Source organism: Solea solea, chromosome 3 (genome assembly GCF_958295425.1).
Source record: "Solea solea chromosome 3, fSolSol10.1, whole genome shotgun sequence".
Classification (NCBI taxonomy): domain Eukaryota; kingdom Metazoa; phylum Chordata; class Actinopteri; order Pleuronectiformes; family Soleidae; genus Solea; species Solea solea.
The window spans coordinates 1,648,049-1,665,822 of record NC_081136.1 but is presented as its reverse complement, the minus strand read 5'-3'; the positions used below and the strand labels follow the sequence as shown (position 1 = coordinate 1,665,822).

The following is a 17,774-nucleotide window of genomic DNA, read 5'->3' as shown; positions in this document are numbered from 1 at the left end:
AGTTTGTTTGTGATATCAACGGGTACCTTTTGAGAAAAGTGCTTCACTGTCGACTGAGAGTGGGGAGAAATCGATCGGCAAATTGATCACAGGCTGTAATGGACGACTGGTTGCATCTTTAACAACGACCTCACACACACACACACACAGAGTGAAGTGTATTGATCAGTGTGGACAGATTGTGTCACCACAGCAGCGAGTAATGAAGTACAATTAAGGAAATAAAACATGTTGACGACAATGACGGACAATGACAGGAAATTAAAACAATCCATAACGTTCTTAACATAACGTGTGTGTGTGTGTGTGTGTGTGACATCACTACACAAAAACACCCAAAACACACATTAAGGGTTAGACGTTATATTAAATCTGTTTACCATGTGATATTTGTGATAGGTTTTAATGTGCTTTGATTGATTTGATCTTGTTGGTTGGTTCGTTAGTTGGTATTTGTCTGTCGGTTGGTTCGTTGGTTTTTTGGTTGGTATTTGTCTGTTGGTTTGTTGGTACTGGTCTGTTAGTTGGTTGGTATTAGTCTGTTGGTTAGTTGGTTGGTATTCGTCTGTTGGTTAGTTGGTATTAGTCGGTTATTTGTTTTTGTTTTTTTGGTTGGTATTACTCTGTTGGTTGGTTAGTTTTTTGGTTGGTTAGTTAGTCTGTAGTCGGTTGGTGTTGCCAACGTCTTGCCCAAGGACACATCACCACGTAGACTAGCGCAGTGCCAATGTGTGATTATTTTAGGGAGAGAATGATTGCAAAAATAAAAATGTTTATTCTTTTTTTTAACTTCAAACTTCATTGATGTTTTTTTTTTAAAGTTTTGTCTTCGTGAAGAATCAGAATATTAGAAGTAAGGCAGGGTGGTGTTTTTTGCAGGGTTTGTAGTCGTTGCATCACATCATGGACCTGATGATGAGCAATGGTTTCCTCCAGTTGAGTCTGGAGGAACTTGAGTCCAGACTCTGTGAATCCTGATATTTACATGAACTGGAACACAGGCTGCGTTATCGCCTAGCAACAAAATCAAAAACCTGCTGTAAAGACTGAAGAACAAATTAACTGAACCACACACAGATCTACTTTTGTCAGCGTGCAGCCTGCAGAGTCCATCAGCAACGTTTCTATGGTTTCATCTCCATCTCTCTCTCTCTCCCTTTTCCTCTCCACAGGTTCACCCTGGTTGGCCCGATGATCCAATCCAGATTTGTTTTATTTTGCCGATGGCTGCTTGTTGTTCTCTCTCTCGCTGTTACATGCTGCATGAGATAAGCCTCTTAGCAGAGAGAGAAAGCGAGGGAGCGTGACACTCGCTCAGAGACATCACGTTTGCTCTCATACAGGACACGTCACATCAGACCCTCGTGTTTCCCAGTCGTCAAATTAAATATTTTAAGTGAAATTCTCATCAACCTTCAGTTGAAATTGAAAATAACAATGTGTGAAATGTTGTAATTTTATGATTCAGAGTTCTTTCAAACTCACAGTTAATAAAGGTGATTATTTTGTAGTAAACATTTTTTGGTGACGTCACTCTCTCAACGCATCAACATCTGTGAGATTAACCGACATTAGAGAAGGAATCACGCAACTCTTGAGATCATTTGACTTTATCAAGAAAAAGTGTTGGTCGGTCGATCTGTCCATCAGTTGGTGCTGGTCGGTTGGATGTCGTTGGTTGGTCGGGTCAAGCTGTTTGGTTGGCTGGTTGGAGTTGGTCAGTTGCTTGGTATTAGTCGGTTGGTTGGTTTGTTGGTCTTTGCCTGTTTGTCGGTTGGTTGGTTGATTGGTATTAGTCATTTCGTTGGTTGGTTGGTCTTTGTCTGTTTGTCGGTTGGTTTTTTGGTTGGTTGGTTGATTGGTATTAATCATTTCGTTGGTTGGTTGGTCTTTGTCTGTTAGTCGGTTGATTGGTTGGTGTTTGACTGTTGGTTGGTTGGTTGGTTGGTGTTTGAATGTCGGTTGGTTGGTTGGTTGGTGTTTGAATGTCGGTTGGTTGGTTGGGGTTTTACTGTTGGTTGGTGTTTGAAAGTCGGTCGGTTGGTTGGGGTTTGACTGTTGGTTGGTTGGTTGGTGTTTGAAAGTCAGTTGGTTGGTTGGTTGGGGTTTGACTGTTGGTTGGTGTTTGAAAGGCGGTCGGTTGGTTGGTTGGGGTTTGACTGTTGGTTGGTTGGTTGGTGTTTGACTTTTGGTAGGTATTAGTCTGTTTGTTGGTTGAATGGTGTTTGTCGGTCAGTCGGTTGGTGTTGATTGGTTGTTTGGTCAGTTTTGTCGGTTGATTTAACTTGTTTGAACTCGGTAGTGTTTTGCTGGATAAACTGGTGTCAGTGACGTCAACATCGTACGATCATCGTACGACTGATCTGTTTAAAACGTGCAATGTGACCTTATGACGTCATGATGTCAGGACTCCAGTTACTGTCCAAATATATTTGACCACAAACCTGAGAAAATCTCTGGTGTCGTTTGAGGGAACAAAACCTTTCGCAGTGAGTTCAGTTCCACAGTCACGTTGTTTGTGTCGAGACAAATAAAAGAGAATTAAATTCAACTGATAATTATGGAACAAAGGGAGGAAGGAAGTGAGGAGGAGGAGGAGGAGAGAGAGATGATGATGATGATGATGATGGAGGGAGGATAAAGGAAGCCTGAGGGAGACGAACGGATTCACAGACAGAAAACAGACGGTGTTTAAACTCAACAGTTTATCAGCAGCAGGAGACACAGCCTCCTCCTCCTCCTCCTTCATCCTCTCCCTCCTCCTCCTCCACCACCACCACCACCACCTCCTCCTCCTCCTCTCCATGCCGGCGGAGGCAGCAGACTCCGCGGGGCTGCCATGGCGAAGATCCGGGTGTCGTATGAGTACTCGGAGGCCGAGGACAAGAGTATCCGACTGGGCTTGTTCCTGATCGCCTGCGGGATCCTGAGCCTCTTCATCCTGGGCTTCTGCTGGCTCAGCCCGACGCTGCAGAGTCTCCAGAGCAAGCCGGCCAACTGCACGGTGAGCCCGGCCAGCAGCTGCGCGCTGCCTCGCTGACTGCCTCCGGAGCCGCGGGAGCTCCGACACGGAGTCACCGGAGCTGACGATTTTAATCAATATAAGAACTTCTATTATCAGTGTTGCAGTGGAAAAAAAAAACCCGTAATATTAATTTAATACTTTTGATAAAAAACGTTAAAAAAAAGAAGTTGTTTTTTTGTTTTGTTTTTTTAATCAGACGATATCCATAATTATCGCGATAAATAGCAGATAATTTAAGTATAAGTTTTGATAGTGATTCAAAGTTGAATGAAGTAAAAGTTGTGGGTTTAAAAAAAAAAGGATCAAAACATTTAAGAGATCATAAAATATGAAAGAAAATTATATTACTATTGCGATTATTAAGTTGTAATATTGAATACTTTCTCGTGACAGTGGAAGTTTTTAGCTCTAAATTTAGTAAATATTAATATTAATAATTGGGGTTGTAGTAGTAAATTTTGTTTTTATATGTATGTGTATATATATATACACATACATATACATATATGTATATATATTTAACAATATTGGTATTCCAGCGGATACCTGGTCATACGGTTTGATACTAGTCGGAAGATTGATTTTTATATGATCAAAAAAAAACTTAAATATCACAAACACTATAATTAAGCACTGATAAAAAAAAGTATATTTTATTATTTATTTAATATAAAGTTGTTGGTAAATTGGGTTAACAGTTTAGTTTAAAAATGTAAATCAGCTAATATTGTGACTGAAATGGGAGTTTCTTAAGTTTCTTATGGTTAGCTATAGCACCAAACCCCATAGAGAAAATCAGTGATTTTAACATCACAGCACAAAGGAGTTGTTGATCCACTGCTGCCTCCATCACTAACTTCAAATATCTTATTTTGTTAATTCGGCTTTTAAAATCCTACAATCCGATTTATTTCAGTGACACCAAGTGACCACACGAGGCAGCTCCTATGACCCCGTGAGCTAAAATCGTTGATTTTCTCTATGGGGTTTGGTGTGGGGGGGGGAGTAAAATCTTTGACAGACAGTGGTGTTGATGAGGCAGAAGTGACGGGATCCGTGTCAGCGACCTGTCAATCATCACTCACACTGTCGGTGTGTGAGGAGGGTCAGTGACTCGTCTGTTTGTCAGTTATCTCATAGAGGGAAAAAAAACGGATTAAAAAGAGGATTTTTATATTATATCACAGCAGCAAAATTACATCATCTATACTGTCCAATAACAAGATGTTTAACTCATGTTTTTTTTTTTACCACAACTGCAAGAAATAGGTCATCATTAACTGTTTTAATTATGAATGAGTGATTCTGTGATTTCAGGTTCCTAGATACGATTATTTTGTAGGTTTTTTTTCTTATATAATTATCACTCTATATATATATATATATATATATATACATATACATATGTATATATGTATGTATATATATATATATATATATATACATATGTATATATGTATGTATATATACATGTATGTATATATGTATATATATATATATATATATATATATATACATATATATCACAATTCATTTTTTTCTGAAAAATAACAGATATTTAACCCTAAATCATGAAAATCTTTGGTTTGTTTGTCACATCCAGGTTTTTGCGGAAAAAAACGTCGAACATATTTCACAGAATCAATAGAGAAAATGTGTAGTTGTCGATAAGCGACGAGCGTTTCTCTCCCCCTCCTCCTCCTCCTCCTTTTCACTGTGTCACTTCAGAGTCGTGATTCTTTACGTCCTCTGTTTACGCAGTGTTTTGAAGCATTTTAATGTCATAAATTACAGACCGAGCTACTGCTGCTGCTCACTGTGGATGATGAATTCATGCCAGGCAGATTTATTTCAGCTGTTAGCTTTATTGCATTGTCCTGAAATATTGTTCATGCATTACAGAGAGTGGAAGTTTTTTTCTTTTTTTCCTTCACATATGACACATAGAGAGAGAGAGAGAGTTCTGGTGCTCACTAATCCACAGATTAATAATAAAACATAAATCTCAATACTGGACTTTACCGCATTGACCTTAAAGAGGATGAAGAGAGACTCAGATCTGCACAAGGTTCAGAGTGTAATTAATCTGTCTGTCAATCAGACTTTATTCTTTTTATACAGAATTACTCAACTCAAGAGATTTTTATATGGAAAAAAAATATGGAAAATCACTGAATTAAAAAAAAAGTTTGACTTTAATCTCAAAATTCTGACTTTAAATTTTTGAGTTCTGAATTTCATTTTAGAATTTTGCCTTTTTTTTTCTTAGAATTCCGAAATAGTCAGAATTCTGACTTTTGAGTTGTCTTATCTCCAAAAGAAAGAGTACACATGTGGCCCTAATCCTCAAATCAATTAAGTTAATTCAAATTAAAGTTAGCTCACTTAAGTTCAAGTTAACCAAATTTATGTAGCTGTCTCTTATTTAAGTTCTTTATTTCTTTTCTAACATGAAAACAATCATTGCATTTCTTAATAAAGATATTAAACGAAGAATATATGAAGGGAAAGATTATAAAGTTCAAAACTTGTCGGAGCTAACACTGATGCTAATATCGCTCGTATTTCTTGTTGAAGACGTAGTTTTCATGCTCTCACGTCTTCGTCCTCTCGTCTCTCAGGTCGTGTCTGTGCTGCGTCCAGAGGAAATGTTCGAGTGCGTGTTCACGTGTGGCGCCGACTGTAAGGGGACGTCACTGTATCCCTGCCTCCAGATCTTTGTCAACAACTCGGAGTCAAACTCTGTGGCGCTGCTGCACTTTGACGAGCAACAGCTGGTCCTCAACCCAAAGGTGAGAACCCCAAACCCTTTTTTATTCTTTATCAGAACAATTGATAATTTGAGACTTTTTTTATGAGCAAAAATTTCCAAAAATCACAGCTTTTATTACTTTTAAATTCTCTTTATTTGTCAGTTTGTGAGTTTATTTTTGGTATCATGTCACTGCTGCTGATTAATTGAAAAAGTTCAATTAAATATCATTGGTGCAAAATTGCCTAAAACAGTCGTTATTGACTTTTTGGATTGTCCTGACATGATTAACGCATGTGCCAAATTTCATTCATGTACCTGAAACATAAAAAAAAAATTAAATCCACTTCCAGGTTTCGATGCACGTTCACCGAACGACTTTCATGCGTAAATTTCCACCAGGATTGATGCAGTTGCAAAAAACTGTGAGTTTTGGGGCAGGGGAAAGCCCTCAAAAACGTGATTTCGAGGACAATTAGAATAAGAACTCTGTGCTCTGACCCTAATCATCATTTACAATCTGTAAGCCAAACTGTGGTGTTCCCCAAGGCTAAATGTTGGGGCCCCTACTTTTTTAACAAGCTCTCTTTTAGACTCTTTTTTATTTGCTTATTTGAGTTTGATTTTAATCTCAGACTGACGCGTGAGTACACCAGGGTCTACGATATGAGACGCGTACTTCGGCGCTCGCGGCATGTCCTTAAAACACCACAGGCTTTAATCTACCTAAAAAATTAATGAATGACACAAGTTCTCCTGATGTTACTTGCTGTACATGAAATGACTTTGTATTTGGCGTGGACGCTGATATTCTACTTCTAATTTCCTAATGCAAATGTAATGAGTGACAAGACGTACGTGTGCGATGGCGTCCACACACACACACACACACGCGGCATCAGCTGTGATGAATTCCCTGTCAGCTGTTTAGTTAATGGCTCTCTCTCAGCTCCTTCTCTCAGTGTTTTAATAGTGTGTTATGTCTCGCGTGTCTATTTCTGTTTTGTCTCCTAGCGTCATGCAGCTGCGTTTTTTGAAAAAATCACCATCAGCCGCCTTTTTATCTGCTCACGGCTGCTGAAAACCCGGATTCTCATGGATTTTTCCCACACGTTCACAGACGTGAGAGCACTGACGTAAAGGTTTTCCTGTTGATTATCGAGGCAAAGATAAACAAAAATGTCTAAATAAACGTTGGAATGTCTCAACTCTTCAGTCAAAAAGGACATGAGACGTTCGGGTGTCCACATACTTTTGTCCACATGTGCAGTTGAGACACAGACACAGACGGCGAGTGTCCGTCCATCTGTCTGCGTGTGTGAGACCACCACTTCTCTTTTAGTATGTGTCTGGCAACGTCGCTATGGCAACCGAGTAAATATAGAGAGAGGGAGAGAGAGAGATGACGCCCCAGTCGCCATGGCGACCACAAAGGAGATGATGTGAAGAGAGAGAGGAAGAGAGACAGACAGAGAGAGAGAGAAAGACAAGTCACGCTTCATTCAGAAATCCTGGCTGATGTCACAGTCGCTCGCAGAGACTCTGACCTTTTCTGTACAACTAGTGAGAGACGGAGAGACACAGTGAGACAGACAGCGAGACAGAGACAGAAGCGTCAAATTTTATTCACACTCAAACTTTTTCTGCATGAATTTTGGCACCAAAAAAAACTTGGTCACAAATATTAGGCTGAAGCTAAAGACTATTTTGCATAATTCAATTCAGTTATCTGCAGATTAATCCAGTAATCGTTTTAAAGGAAATGTTGGTCAAACCTGGCAATGATGTCTTTTGGTTTCGTCCACAAACCGAAAAGGATTCAGTTTTGAGGATTTATTTTGTTTTATGGAGCAAAAAGAACAGAAAACATTCACATTTAAGAAGCTGGGAAAACAGAGAAATATTATGTTGCACCTGAAGAGCCCTCGCCTCAAACATGTTAGCCTTCAGTTAGCGTCAAAACTTATCAGATGTTAAGTTTGTCCATCATGGGCCATTGTAGAAACATGGTGGTCCAAAGTTGACCCTGCTCTTGAAATGATCAGGTGACTGTTCACTGATTGTTTTATCTTAGATTTGTGCCAACTGAAAATAATAATAACAATAATAATAATAATAACCAGTATTTAATACAATAATAATCTGAAATGAGCATCTGTATACAGAGGTAGTACGAATAATCAGTGGGCCATTATTTGCCAATTTTTAATAATCAGCAGTGACATATTTAAATGTATTTATCTGCAATTTTTTACCTGATACAATAATAGTGTATATATTTGCACTGCAGTGCAGACATAAAGTGTAGATTGGGAAAAACAGACCATTAGTGTTGTTGAATAATTAATCATTGAAGTTTCTGCATTATTTATTATCATTAAAAAGTTATATTTCATCAAGTGGAAGAAAAAATGAAGTATATGTACCCAAAATCGGCATCGGCCCCATTGGAAAAATCCATTTTGTCGATTTCTAATCTGGATTACAACCACAATTTAAACATGTCTAACGGCTAATCGCCCCAAAAACTGTAATTCACAACAGTAATTCTCACTGAAAAAAGATCCAGGATTATTGGACAGTGTTGGAAGATCCAGGACGGGAGAACGCGTCGAGCTCCGTGACCTTTTACCTCACACACACTAATGAGGCGACACTTTGAGCGTTAATTGCGTCTGTAAATGGACGCGGAGGTCGTGGACGGAGAGAGAGAAAGAGAGAGAGAGCGCTGCAGTTAATTGGTGTTGTGTCTATAGGGGGCGATTAGTTAATGGAGCCGCCTGTGGACCGATGACTGACATGACATTAAGATCAACAGCGGCGACACCGACAACTCTCTCTCTCTCTGCGGTTTTTAAACGTTTTTTTGAAAACTTCAACCCTGGGATTTTTCAACCTTAATGTTCATAAGTGTGTGTGTGTCTTTAAGTTAATACAACATTTAGAATATGATAGAATACCCAAAACAGTCGGCAGACTAACCTGCGGCTTCCTCGACTTCCAGGCTAGCGCCCTCTACAGCTGTTATTTTTATGTTTATTTAATTTAATTTATATAACAAAGAAAATGTATATTGTATAAACAATTGCCTTTGACACTATTTAAACATGTATTCAACTCATTACATTACATTACATGTCATTTAGCAGACGCTTTTATCCAAAGCGACTTACAATGGAATCAAGTACAATTAGCCAGGGGTGGAATCGAACTTGCGACCATGATGTCTTTGGTACACAAGGTAGGGTCTTATGTTTTTAGTCACAAATCAACATTTTAACATCAATCTCCTCTCACTTCTTGACTTTCCGACGACCGCATATTCAAACTTCATGTGTTCATTTTACCTACTCCTAGTTTTTAGGAGTAATAGTCTTTTAATAAATGACACATTACCAACAGAACGGCTCTGAGCAGACGAGGCTAGTCCATATATTAGTGTGATAACTGGACTGTTATTGTGACACACACACACACACACACCAGCTGAACCATCTGCAGCTTATTGAGGTCAGGAGTTCATTTCTGTTCAAAGTAAAAAGGAACTGAGCAGAAGAGAGTGAAATAAATGGACTGGCAGAGGTTTTTTACGCATGAATGTGTGTGTGAAGGATCAAATCTACTTAATATATAGAATTAAGAGTTAATGATATATTCAAAACAAACATTTGGACGATGAATGATTATCTTAATAATAAATGTATTAACTTACATCCTCTGATAATCCCATTGAAAAACAACATCAAGTCCTTGTCTTCAGACAGATCACAAGTTGTCTTACGACCCAAATGGTTGTGGGGTTTGATTCCCAGCAAGACACTGAACCCCACGTTACTCCTCCGTGTGAATGGGTATGGAAGAGTAACTGTAGCTTTGAGTGGTCATCAAAGACTAGAAAAGTGTTGTATAAAGGCAACTTGGCTTGTGAGCGGAGGATCGCTGGTTCAAATCCCCAGAGGTGAACAAAGCACTGGTGCCCAACCCCCATTATGTCACACTGAGTGGAGTTAATTGGACCCTCTAAAAAGCAGGGGTCTCAAACTGAAATGACCCGAGGGCCACTCGGGTGTCAAGTTCAGTCAACTTTTTGGGGAAAAGGACAGATCATATTTCAAAATAAAAGTGTCTGCGTTGATATGGAACCCTAAATAGTTTACAATTTATTTTGTAAACGTGGAATTAAGTGGCCAGCCGCATGAGATTGAGCCCTCTGCTCTGAAGCCCACTAGTAATTCTAGTGCTGGTTGAAACTGTGTATCACTCGTTTTTTCAAAATAAAATGAAAAAACCTGAAAACAAAATTTCAAAGTAAAAGTCTTTGTTTTGATATTGAATGATGTATAGTCATTAATGATGCAAAATGAATCCATAAATAACAAATACAGAATTAAAATAGGAAGTAAATAACAACACATGGACGACAGTAATTAAAGCACTCAACCAGAGGTCTCAAACTCGCAGCCTGTGGACCACATGTGGCCCCCTCAATCACTATCATGTGGCCCGCCACGTAATACTCTACGGTATGTAATACTGAGAGCAAAACAAGCGCTTTTATTTTGAAATTTGAAATGTTGGCGTATGGTCACCATTATCACTGTTGGTGACAAAATTATGGAATATTATGACATCATTTTACGCTAACATCACAAACAGGTCACTTCACAGTGTCTGTCTATGGATGTTTTTGTATCTTTTGACTTTGAGTGGTTACCGGTTATGTATCGGTCAATGTTTAACCGATCAATAATCAACAATAATAATAATCCACCTCTGCCGGTTGAGTGTGACGGTGAGTCGTCAGATTTTAATTTAATCTAATAAACCTCCTTAACCCTCAGTCGTTTAAAGGAGCAGTGTTTTTAAGCCGTGGAAAAGGGTGATGATGATGATGATGATGATGATGATGAACAGAGAGAAGAGAGAGGAAGGAAGAGAGGAGATGACAGTCAGTGGGTGGTTCCAGTTAACCAATTACAGCCAAGAGTAATTTCCTCATTTATGACTTAATTATGTCCTGAATGTCTCCTCACTGGAGAGCTGAGACACACACACACACACACACACACACACACACACACACACACACACACACACACACACACACACACACATACACATGCACACGCACACACACCTTTGACCTCAGACGTCTACCATCATCATATTATTAATATTAACGCTGAACTTTGAACTCACACTAATGACTGAAGAATGAAGAATGAAGAATGTCCTCACTTCTTAGTTTTTTACTGTCTCTTTGAGGACACGAAATGTCTGGAAATACAGATTTTAATTAATGAAGCTGTGTGTGTGTGAGTGCGCGTCTGTGTGTGTGTTAAACTAATTACCTGTAATAATGATGCAGAGGAGCCTCAGGAGCTCCAGGATGTTGAGGGGAGCCTCGGCGTCTCCCTGCCCAGCCAGGAGCTTCTTTCTCTGGGGACACTCTCTGCCTCACTCCCCTCCCCTCCCTCCATCATCCATTCAATTTTATTTATTATTTTTTTTTAAATCACAAGAAACAAAAATTTTTACTTTTTACTACAACAGAAAATGTGATTTTTTTTTTTTTTTACTGACAACTGAAAACCACCTCTGAGCAAGCTGCTCAATCCCCCTTTGCTTCACACTGATTGTGTTAATTGGACGCTCTAAAATAATTGACCCCTGCTCCTAGTCCCAGTCCCAATCCTGGAAAATTTGGTAGGGTTGCGTCAGGAAGGGAATTATTTTTAATGCACATAAAAACACACCTTTTACACACACACACACACACACACACACACACACACACACGCTAAAATGAGTGCAGACTGAACCTGCTGATTCATCTCTGTCCTGTTCATCCACTCTCCAGAGACAGGTGGACACACACACACACACACACACACACACACACACACACACAGACGTGGCCTGGGGTTAATCTGTTTATTCATGTGCAGAGTTGGAGTCAGACAGAAAGGCAACAGCATGTCATTGAACACACACACACACACACACACACACACACACTGATCAGCTATTTAAATTCATAATGAGCTCGTATGAGACAAAGGGCAGCTGTCTCTCATCACGTCACCACAGTCTCCGCTTGTGTTCATTTATCGTCAGAAACAATCAGACATGATCACGTCAGTAATTATCTCCCAATACAGATCATTTAAAAAAGAAATTAATAATAACAATTTATTCAAGTTAAACCCAGAAAATTAGCACAGATCTCTGAAACACACGTTGTAATACTGCAAGGGGCCACAGGTGGCGACCTGTGCTCTGATGTTGTGTAATGTTAATTTCCTCGTTACAGAGTGGCCACTGCAGGGATAAAATGGACAAACATAAAGATCGCTGTCATAAAAAATGCTCAAAATTGGAATAAAAAGCATTAGTTTTTAACATATTTGTGTTAAAAGAGTTAAAGATTTAGATATTAAACATAAGATAGTATTAAAAAAGCCATTCTGTCCCTCCTCCACCCAAATAAATATAATCTGGTGCAGCAAAAAACCTATTTGATCCATAAAATGAAGAAAACATCAAAAACTTAGTTTGTTGCATTTATGAAATTTAAAAAGTAGAAAAAAGAAGACTGTGGACATTTCATCACTGTTTTTACCTTTGAAATAAATATTGGAAAATTAGATAAACACAATTTTTTTTCAAAGCTCCAGGGAGCCACATGTGGCTGTAGAGCCGGAGGTTGAACACCCCTGTCCTAGAAAAGCATTAAAACTATTTTTTTGCAAACTATTGTTTGAAACAAAATGTGTGTAAAAAGGTTGTCTTTGAAGGCACAGATCAATACACACTCTGCATTGATCTCATTAAGGACATTTGTTGAGACCTCAAACACACACACACACACAACTGTTACCTCAGCCGGGTGTCATGGCAACCGCAATCATCCAGCCGAGGCGACCCACTTTTGATGTCATTGGGACGAGGTGCGTTTGATTGGCCCGGTGATAAACGGCTGCTGAGCCGAGCGAGCGCGGCTGTGAGCTGACAATTACCTCACACACACGCACACACACACACACACACACACAGAGTACATGGACGAGATGCAGTGAAACAAAAAAGAAGAAACAATTCTAGTCACGATGTGAAGACAGAGATGACATTTTTTTAAAACGTACATACACAGATAAAATAGTACGGTGGCTCCTGAAGGACAACACACACACACACACACATACAAGGAAGAGTTAAAGAAAACTACTAAACTGTACAGGTGCTCCAAGACTAAATTTGATTTGATACACAAAAATATCACGTAGTTACTCCAGGGATGCTTCAAATGATGATTCGTAAACTCGTGGGGGTTTTTTTACGCCATCCTTGGAAGTTAGCGAGTGGCTAATGTTAGCATCAAGTAAGGCAATAAAGTCGAGTCAGTTCACACACACACACACACACACACATACACACACACTACAATCACATCAACATAGAAACCAGCTGATTCTTAGTTACATTTCTGGCGACAATCAACCTCCTGCAAAGTGAACCTGTGTGTGTGTGTGTATGTGCGCGAGTGTGTGCGCGTGTGATGCAGATCCCTTGCGGGGCCAATCAGTAAATCAAACACTCACTTTCTTCTGACCCCATTACTGCGCCCCCTGCTGGGTAATCACACTCATCTTCATAGAGCGCACAGTGACGTCGTGTCCTCTCACAATAACCTTGCCGTGTTTGTTCGTCAAGAACAAGTTCAGGAAGATCCACAAAAGTTTTTATTGGCTTCTTATCCTCACAGAAGCAATAGTTTTGGGAGCCGCTAAAACGCTATTATTCTGGGACGCCAGCCTTTCCTTTGTCGTATATACTGTACAACCAATATCTTATTCTTCTTTTTTGGAGTTTGTACACAGCTCACAAGTCTTATTCTCTGTTTTATGGTGTATTTCTTACAGCGCCACATACAGGCCTGGCATAGAAACAATGCTGTGTTTATGGAAAACTTTAGAAAAGGGATTGTAGAGGGAAAGTTCTGTTTCCATTTGGATAAGGCCTGAATTTCACCTCATTGTCAGAAATCTACTTATAGTCCCAAAATCTACTTATAATTCCAAAATCTACTTATAGTTCCAAATTCTACTTACGGTTCCAAAATCTACTTAAAGTACCTGTGTGTTTGTGGTCAAATGTCAGAAACAGCCGTTGAGGTTAACGACATTTTGCGCTGTAAATGTTTTGATGTCTTTGTGTGTCTCAGTGTTCGTACGTTCCTCCCTGTGAGCGAGACAACCAGAAGAATAAAGACAGCGTCCTGTGGTGGGAGGATTACTTCACCAAGGAGGTCAGCAGCCAGTCGTTCACCTGCTTCTTTAACCAGCAGAGGAGGTGAGGAACACACACACACACACACACACATACTGGTGCGGTCTATCTGAAGGTGTGTTGCAGATAAATTGGAAACAGGAGGATGTGTGAGGTTGTGAGGTTGTGAAAATTAAAGATCATTGTTGCCACGGGGAGATTACGGGATGGCTGTGTTGTCGTCGTGGTGGCAGCACAGAAGCCTCCTCTACTTCACATTATTACAGCCAACGATCTCTGACCTCTTTTTGAAAACCCATCTTTCATGAGAAAATGTTCCAGCAGAACACTGTAAAACAATAATAATACTGTCAGGTTTTCTCAATACAGCTGAACTCTGCTGTTCTTCTGCTCCATTTACGATCTTCTGGTCACTAAATTCTCTCTGGTCAGATGTTTTTGCTGATGTTGTACAAAAGGTACATTAATCCTCTCTCCTAATCCAACATAAACCTGACACTTATCACTTTCTACTGATTATCACTCATTTTTTTTACTTACAACACATTTTTGTTTTGTGTTTGACACTAAACTTGTTTACGTGAACAACGTGAGACTATTGTTTTTTGGACGAAATGGGCCCTTGAAAGCTAATGTAGTGAAATCTTTCTGGACAACCCATTCCAGAGTATAAGTTAACAATCGTGATGTCATCTGTTGGTTCGTAAACTTCATTCTGATTATTAATTATTTAATTTCACATAACTATTCAACACACATGTCTTCAAAGTGTGTTAAATAGTTCCAGTGCTTCTGTGGAATACAAAGTTCTCATCACCTCTGAAACAAATACAAAGCCCCCGTGAATGTTCCAATTCTTACTCTTAGTCTCCTCGTCCGCCACGTCCCCCCGATCCCTCATTTACGAGGCGGAGTTTCCTCATCTTGATCCTTCTGGTGCAGAGATAAAAATAAAACCCTCGCCAAGGTCACAGGTAAGTATCGCCTCTGAATAATGGCAGGATTACGCCAAAGAAAATCTGTTTTTACTACCCCATGTCATCAATTTTCTGTCAAAGCAGTGACCTGAATAAAGAGGTAAAAGTAAGTCGTGGGATCATAATATCAATCTCGTCTTTTCTCTTTGTTTTGCAAATGTACTTTTCTACTGTTTCATTGTCAAGATACAACTGTACGTGTAAACTAAATCTGAATTAGAACAACACACAATCATATATACAGTATGCTATAATCTATCCCTACTGTTTACCTGAACATATTTATTATATGTCCGAAAGTATACAGACACAAAGTGCTTTACATACTCGGTCAGTAGGGGGCGGTCATGTGAAAAAAAAAAGTCCATCTTTTTGTGAAAGCAACTGTTGAGTCGAGGTTGGTGTATATACTTAAAGAAAGAGTTCCTCTTATGCATCTATTTATTAAATGTTTGCACCATATTTCCCAACATCCTCAGGGGCACTCGGCCCGTGTATTGGCGGCCAACGGATTTTTCGTAAAAACATTTTTTTCCGCTTTGCATAGCTTATTTTGTTGTGACGCGGGATCTTTAGTTGTGACACCGAGTCTGTTTCCTGCTATGAAACTAGTGAATTGGTGTAAAGACGATGTTTACGACTGCAGGCAAATGTCCACATTCAGCGCTCCTGACTTCCGGGGACAGCGCAACAGCGCCCATCATAGCGTGCACCAATGATCGTAACTGGGAAATTACGACAAGTGGAACATGCATTGGTCAGAAATTCCGACTTTCTGACTTAGCCACAATTCAAACAACAACAAAACAAAGTAGAACTTTTAAATATAAGTATTTCTCTAATGTCTCTACCTGAATGTTTTCCATGTGTTTTCAGACCCGATGACGTTCTGTGGCGCCGCTCCCACGACACCAGCGTCCTGTTGCACTGTGTCCTCTGGCCCATGGTGTCGCTGCTGCTCGGCACACTCATCGTGCTCCTGACGGTGTGCGCTCGCTCCCTCGCGGTCCGAGCTGAGGCCCTCCAGAAGAGGAAGTGCTCCTACGAGGTCTGCCAGGACTTTTCCGCCGCGACGTCCGCGGACCGCCGCGCCGCCAAGGCGGGCGACCCAGCCTCGACGAACTCTGACCCCGAGCTGTCGTCGCCCTCGAGGACCCTGCCGCTGTTTGCGGTGCCGGTGCGACGCCGCGATCGGGAACACTAGGACGGAACGGAAAGTGGTTTTTTTTCCCCCGTCAACGCGTTGACTCTCTAGAGGCGCTGACGAGCCGGTGGGCGAAGAAGTCGAGTCACCCGAGGCTGAGGGCGTCACCGACGACCCGCTGCAAGTCTGGTATGGTTTGTACCATCAGAACAACGAGAGGTGACTATGGGAAGTAAACGAGGAGACGTTTCACGCTGTTCCCTGTAGATCTGAGTAGATCTTTAACTTCAGCGAGGACCTTTCGGACGAGACGAACCCTGCAATTGCGTGTTCTCCTGTTCTAGAGTTGTCTCAGGTGGTTCTTCACCGGACACACAACATCAGGATTGACTCTTTACCGACCCCTTAACTGTAGCTCCTCCTATTAACGTAGTTTACATTCGAGTCCAAGTAGCCATAAACGTGTAAATAGAGCCAAAGTCGTCGCTGTCAGGTTTTAGCGTCCATCCCTTCACCCTTTTATGAGTCAGTGAAACCTGTAACAGAGGGTTTCCTTTCACTACTTTTCCTTCGTGTTTACTATTAATTTCACTAAAACACCTTGCGTCTTGTTCAACTATTGCTTTCTTATCCTCCTGAGGTTCATCACAGTCAAGATTAGCAATACCCAGTGTTAAAAACAGTGTTTTATGTATCAGTATCTCCGTGTTGTAGCAGAGTTTACACCAGCCGACAGATCAATGTAGCATTTTAGTGTTAGAAATGTAGAAATTCTCCCCAAAAAACCGGGAAATAACACTGAATGAAAGGAGGTTAATTTAAAATAATTGAACTTTATTATTTATTCATGTATTCACATGAACCGCTGACTCATCCCAGGGCCCACGAGTGACTCCTGTTGCTTCTGGGACTCCCGATCGCCGGCCTCGTTAGTGACAAACCACATTCAGAGGTTCAGTAAAAACAACTTACAGCAATTTTTTTTCCTCAAGTGAAACAAAAACAAAGAAAACAGGACGTGTGTGTGTGTGTGGGCTGATGTATAAACGGCTCGGTCGTGCTGCAGTGTGTTTGAGATAGATTTTTTTTTTTACTGCACCACAACAGAAAGAAAACATAGCAGATGATGATCATATAATTTGTATTATTTGGTATTTGTTTTGTTGTTGAGAGAAAGAGAGGACGCAGTGAGATTAGTCGGCTTTAGCAGAGCTGCAGTCAAAGCTCAGACATTATGTTAATGTGACATTTTCTCTGTTTGTGTCATAAATTAATGTGACAAAGGTTCCGCTCATGTTGTCGTCATGCACACACGTGTGTGCTTTTCCACTCTGTCACGTTTGAATTTACTGTAAATATGTACATATATGTATATATGTACATAATGTATATATATATATATATTTATATACATATATATATAGAAAATGTCAAATAAATATATATATATACATATATATTTATATTTGACATTTTGTTTACTTTTCACATTTTCCACTCAATATTTTCTTTGTTGCCCAAATGAAAAAATGTGATGGAGAAACATCCAACAAATCCTATTTTGCAATCTTCTGACGCCCACGCCGT

General features: G+C 40.0%; 1 protein-coding gene across 1 annotated transcript; it reads left to right on the top strand.

Moving 5' to 3' along the window:
* The first annotated feature begins 2,613 nt into the window (after positions 1 to 2,613).
* On the top strand, positions 2,614 to 17,537 carry LOC131456617 (calcium-activated potassium channel subunit beta-4-like). Its single transcript, XM_058625100.1, has 4 exons — positions 2,614 to 3,004; positions 5,647 to 5,817; positions 14,002 to 14,129; positions 15,920 to 17,537. Exons 1-4 carry the CDS (start codon positions 2,840 to 2,842, stop codon positions 16,245 to 16,247), a joined length of 792 nt encoding a protein of 263 aa, XP_058481083.1. The 5' UTR covers positions 2,614 to 2,839; the 3' UTR covers positions 16,248 to 17,537.
* The last annotated feature ends 237 nt before the right edge of the window (positions 17,538 to 17,774 follow it).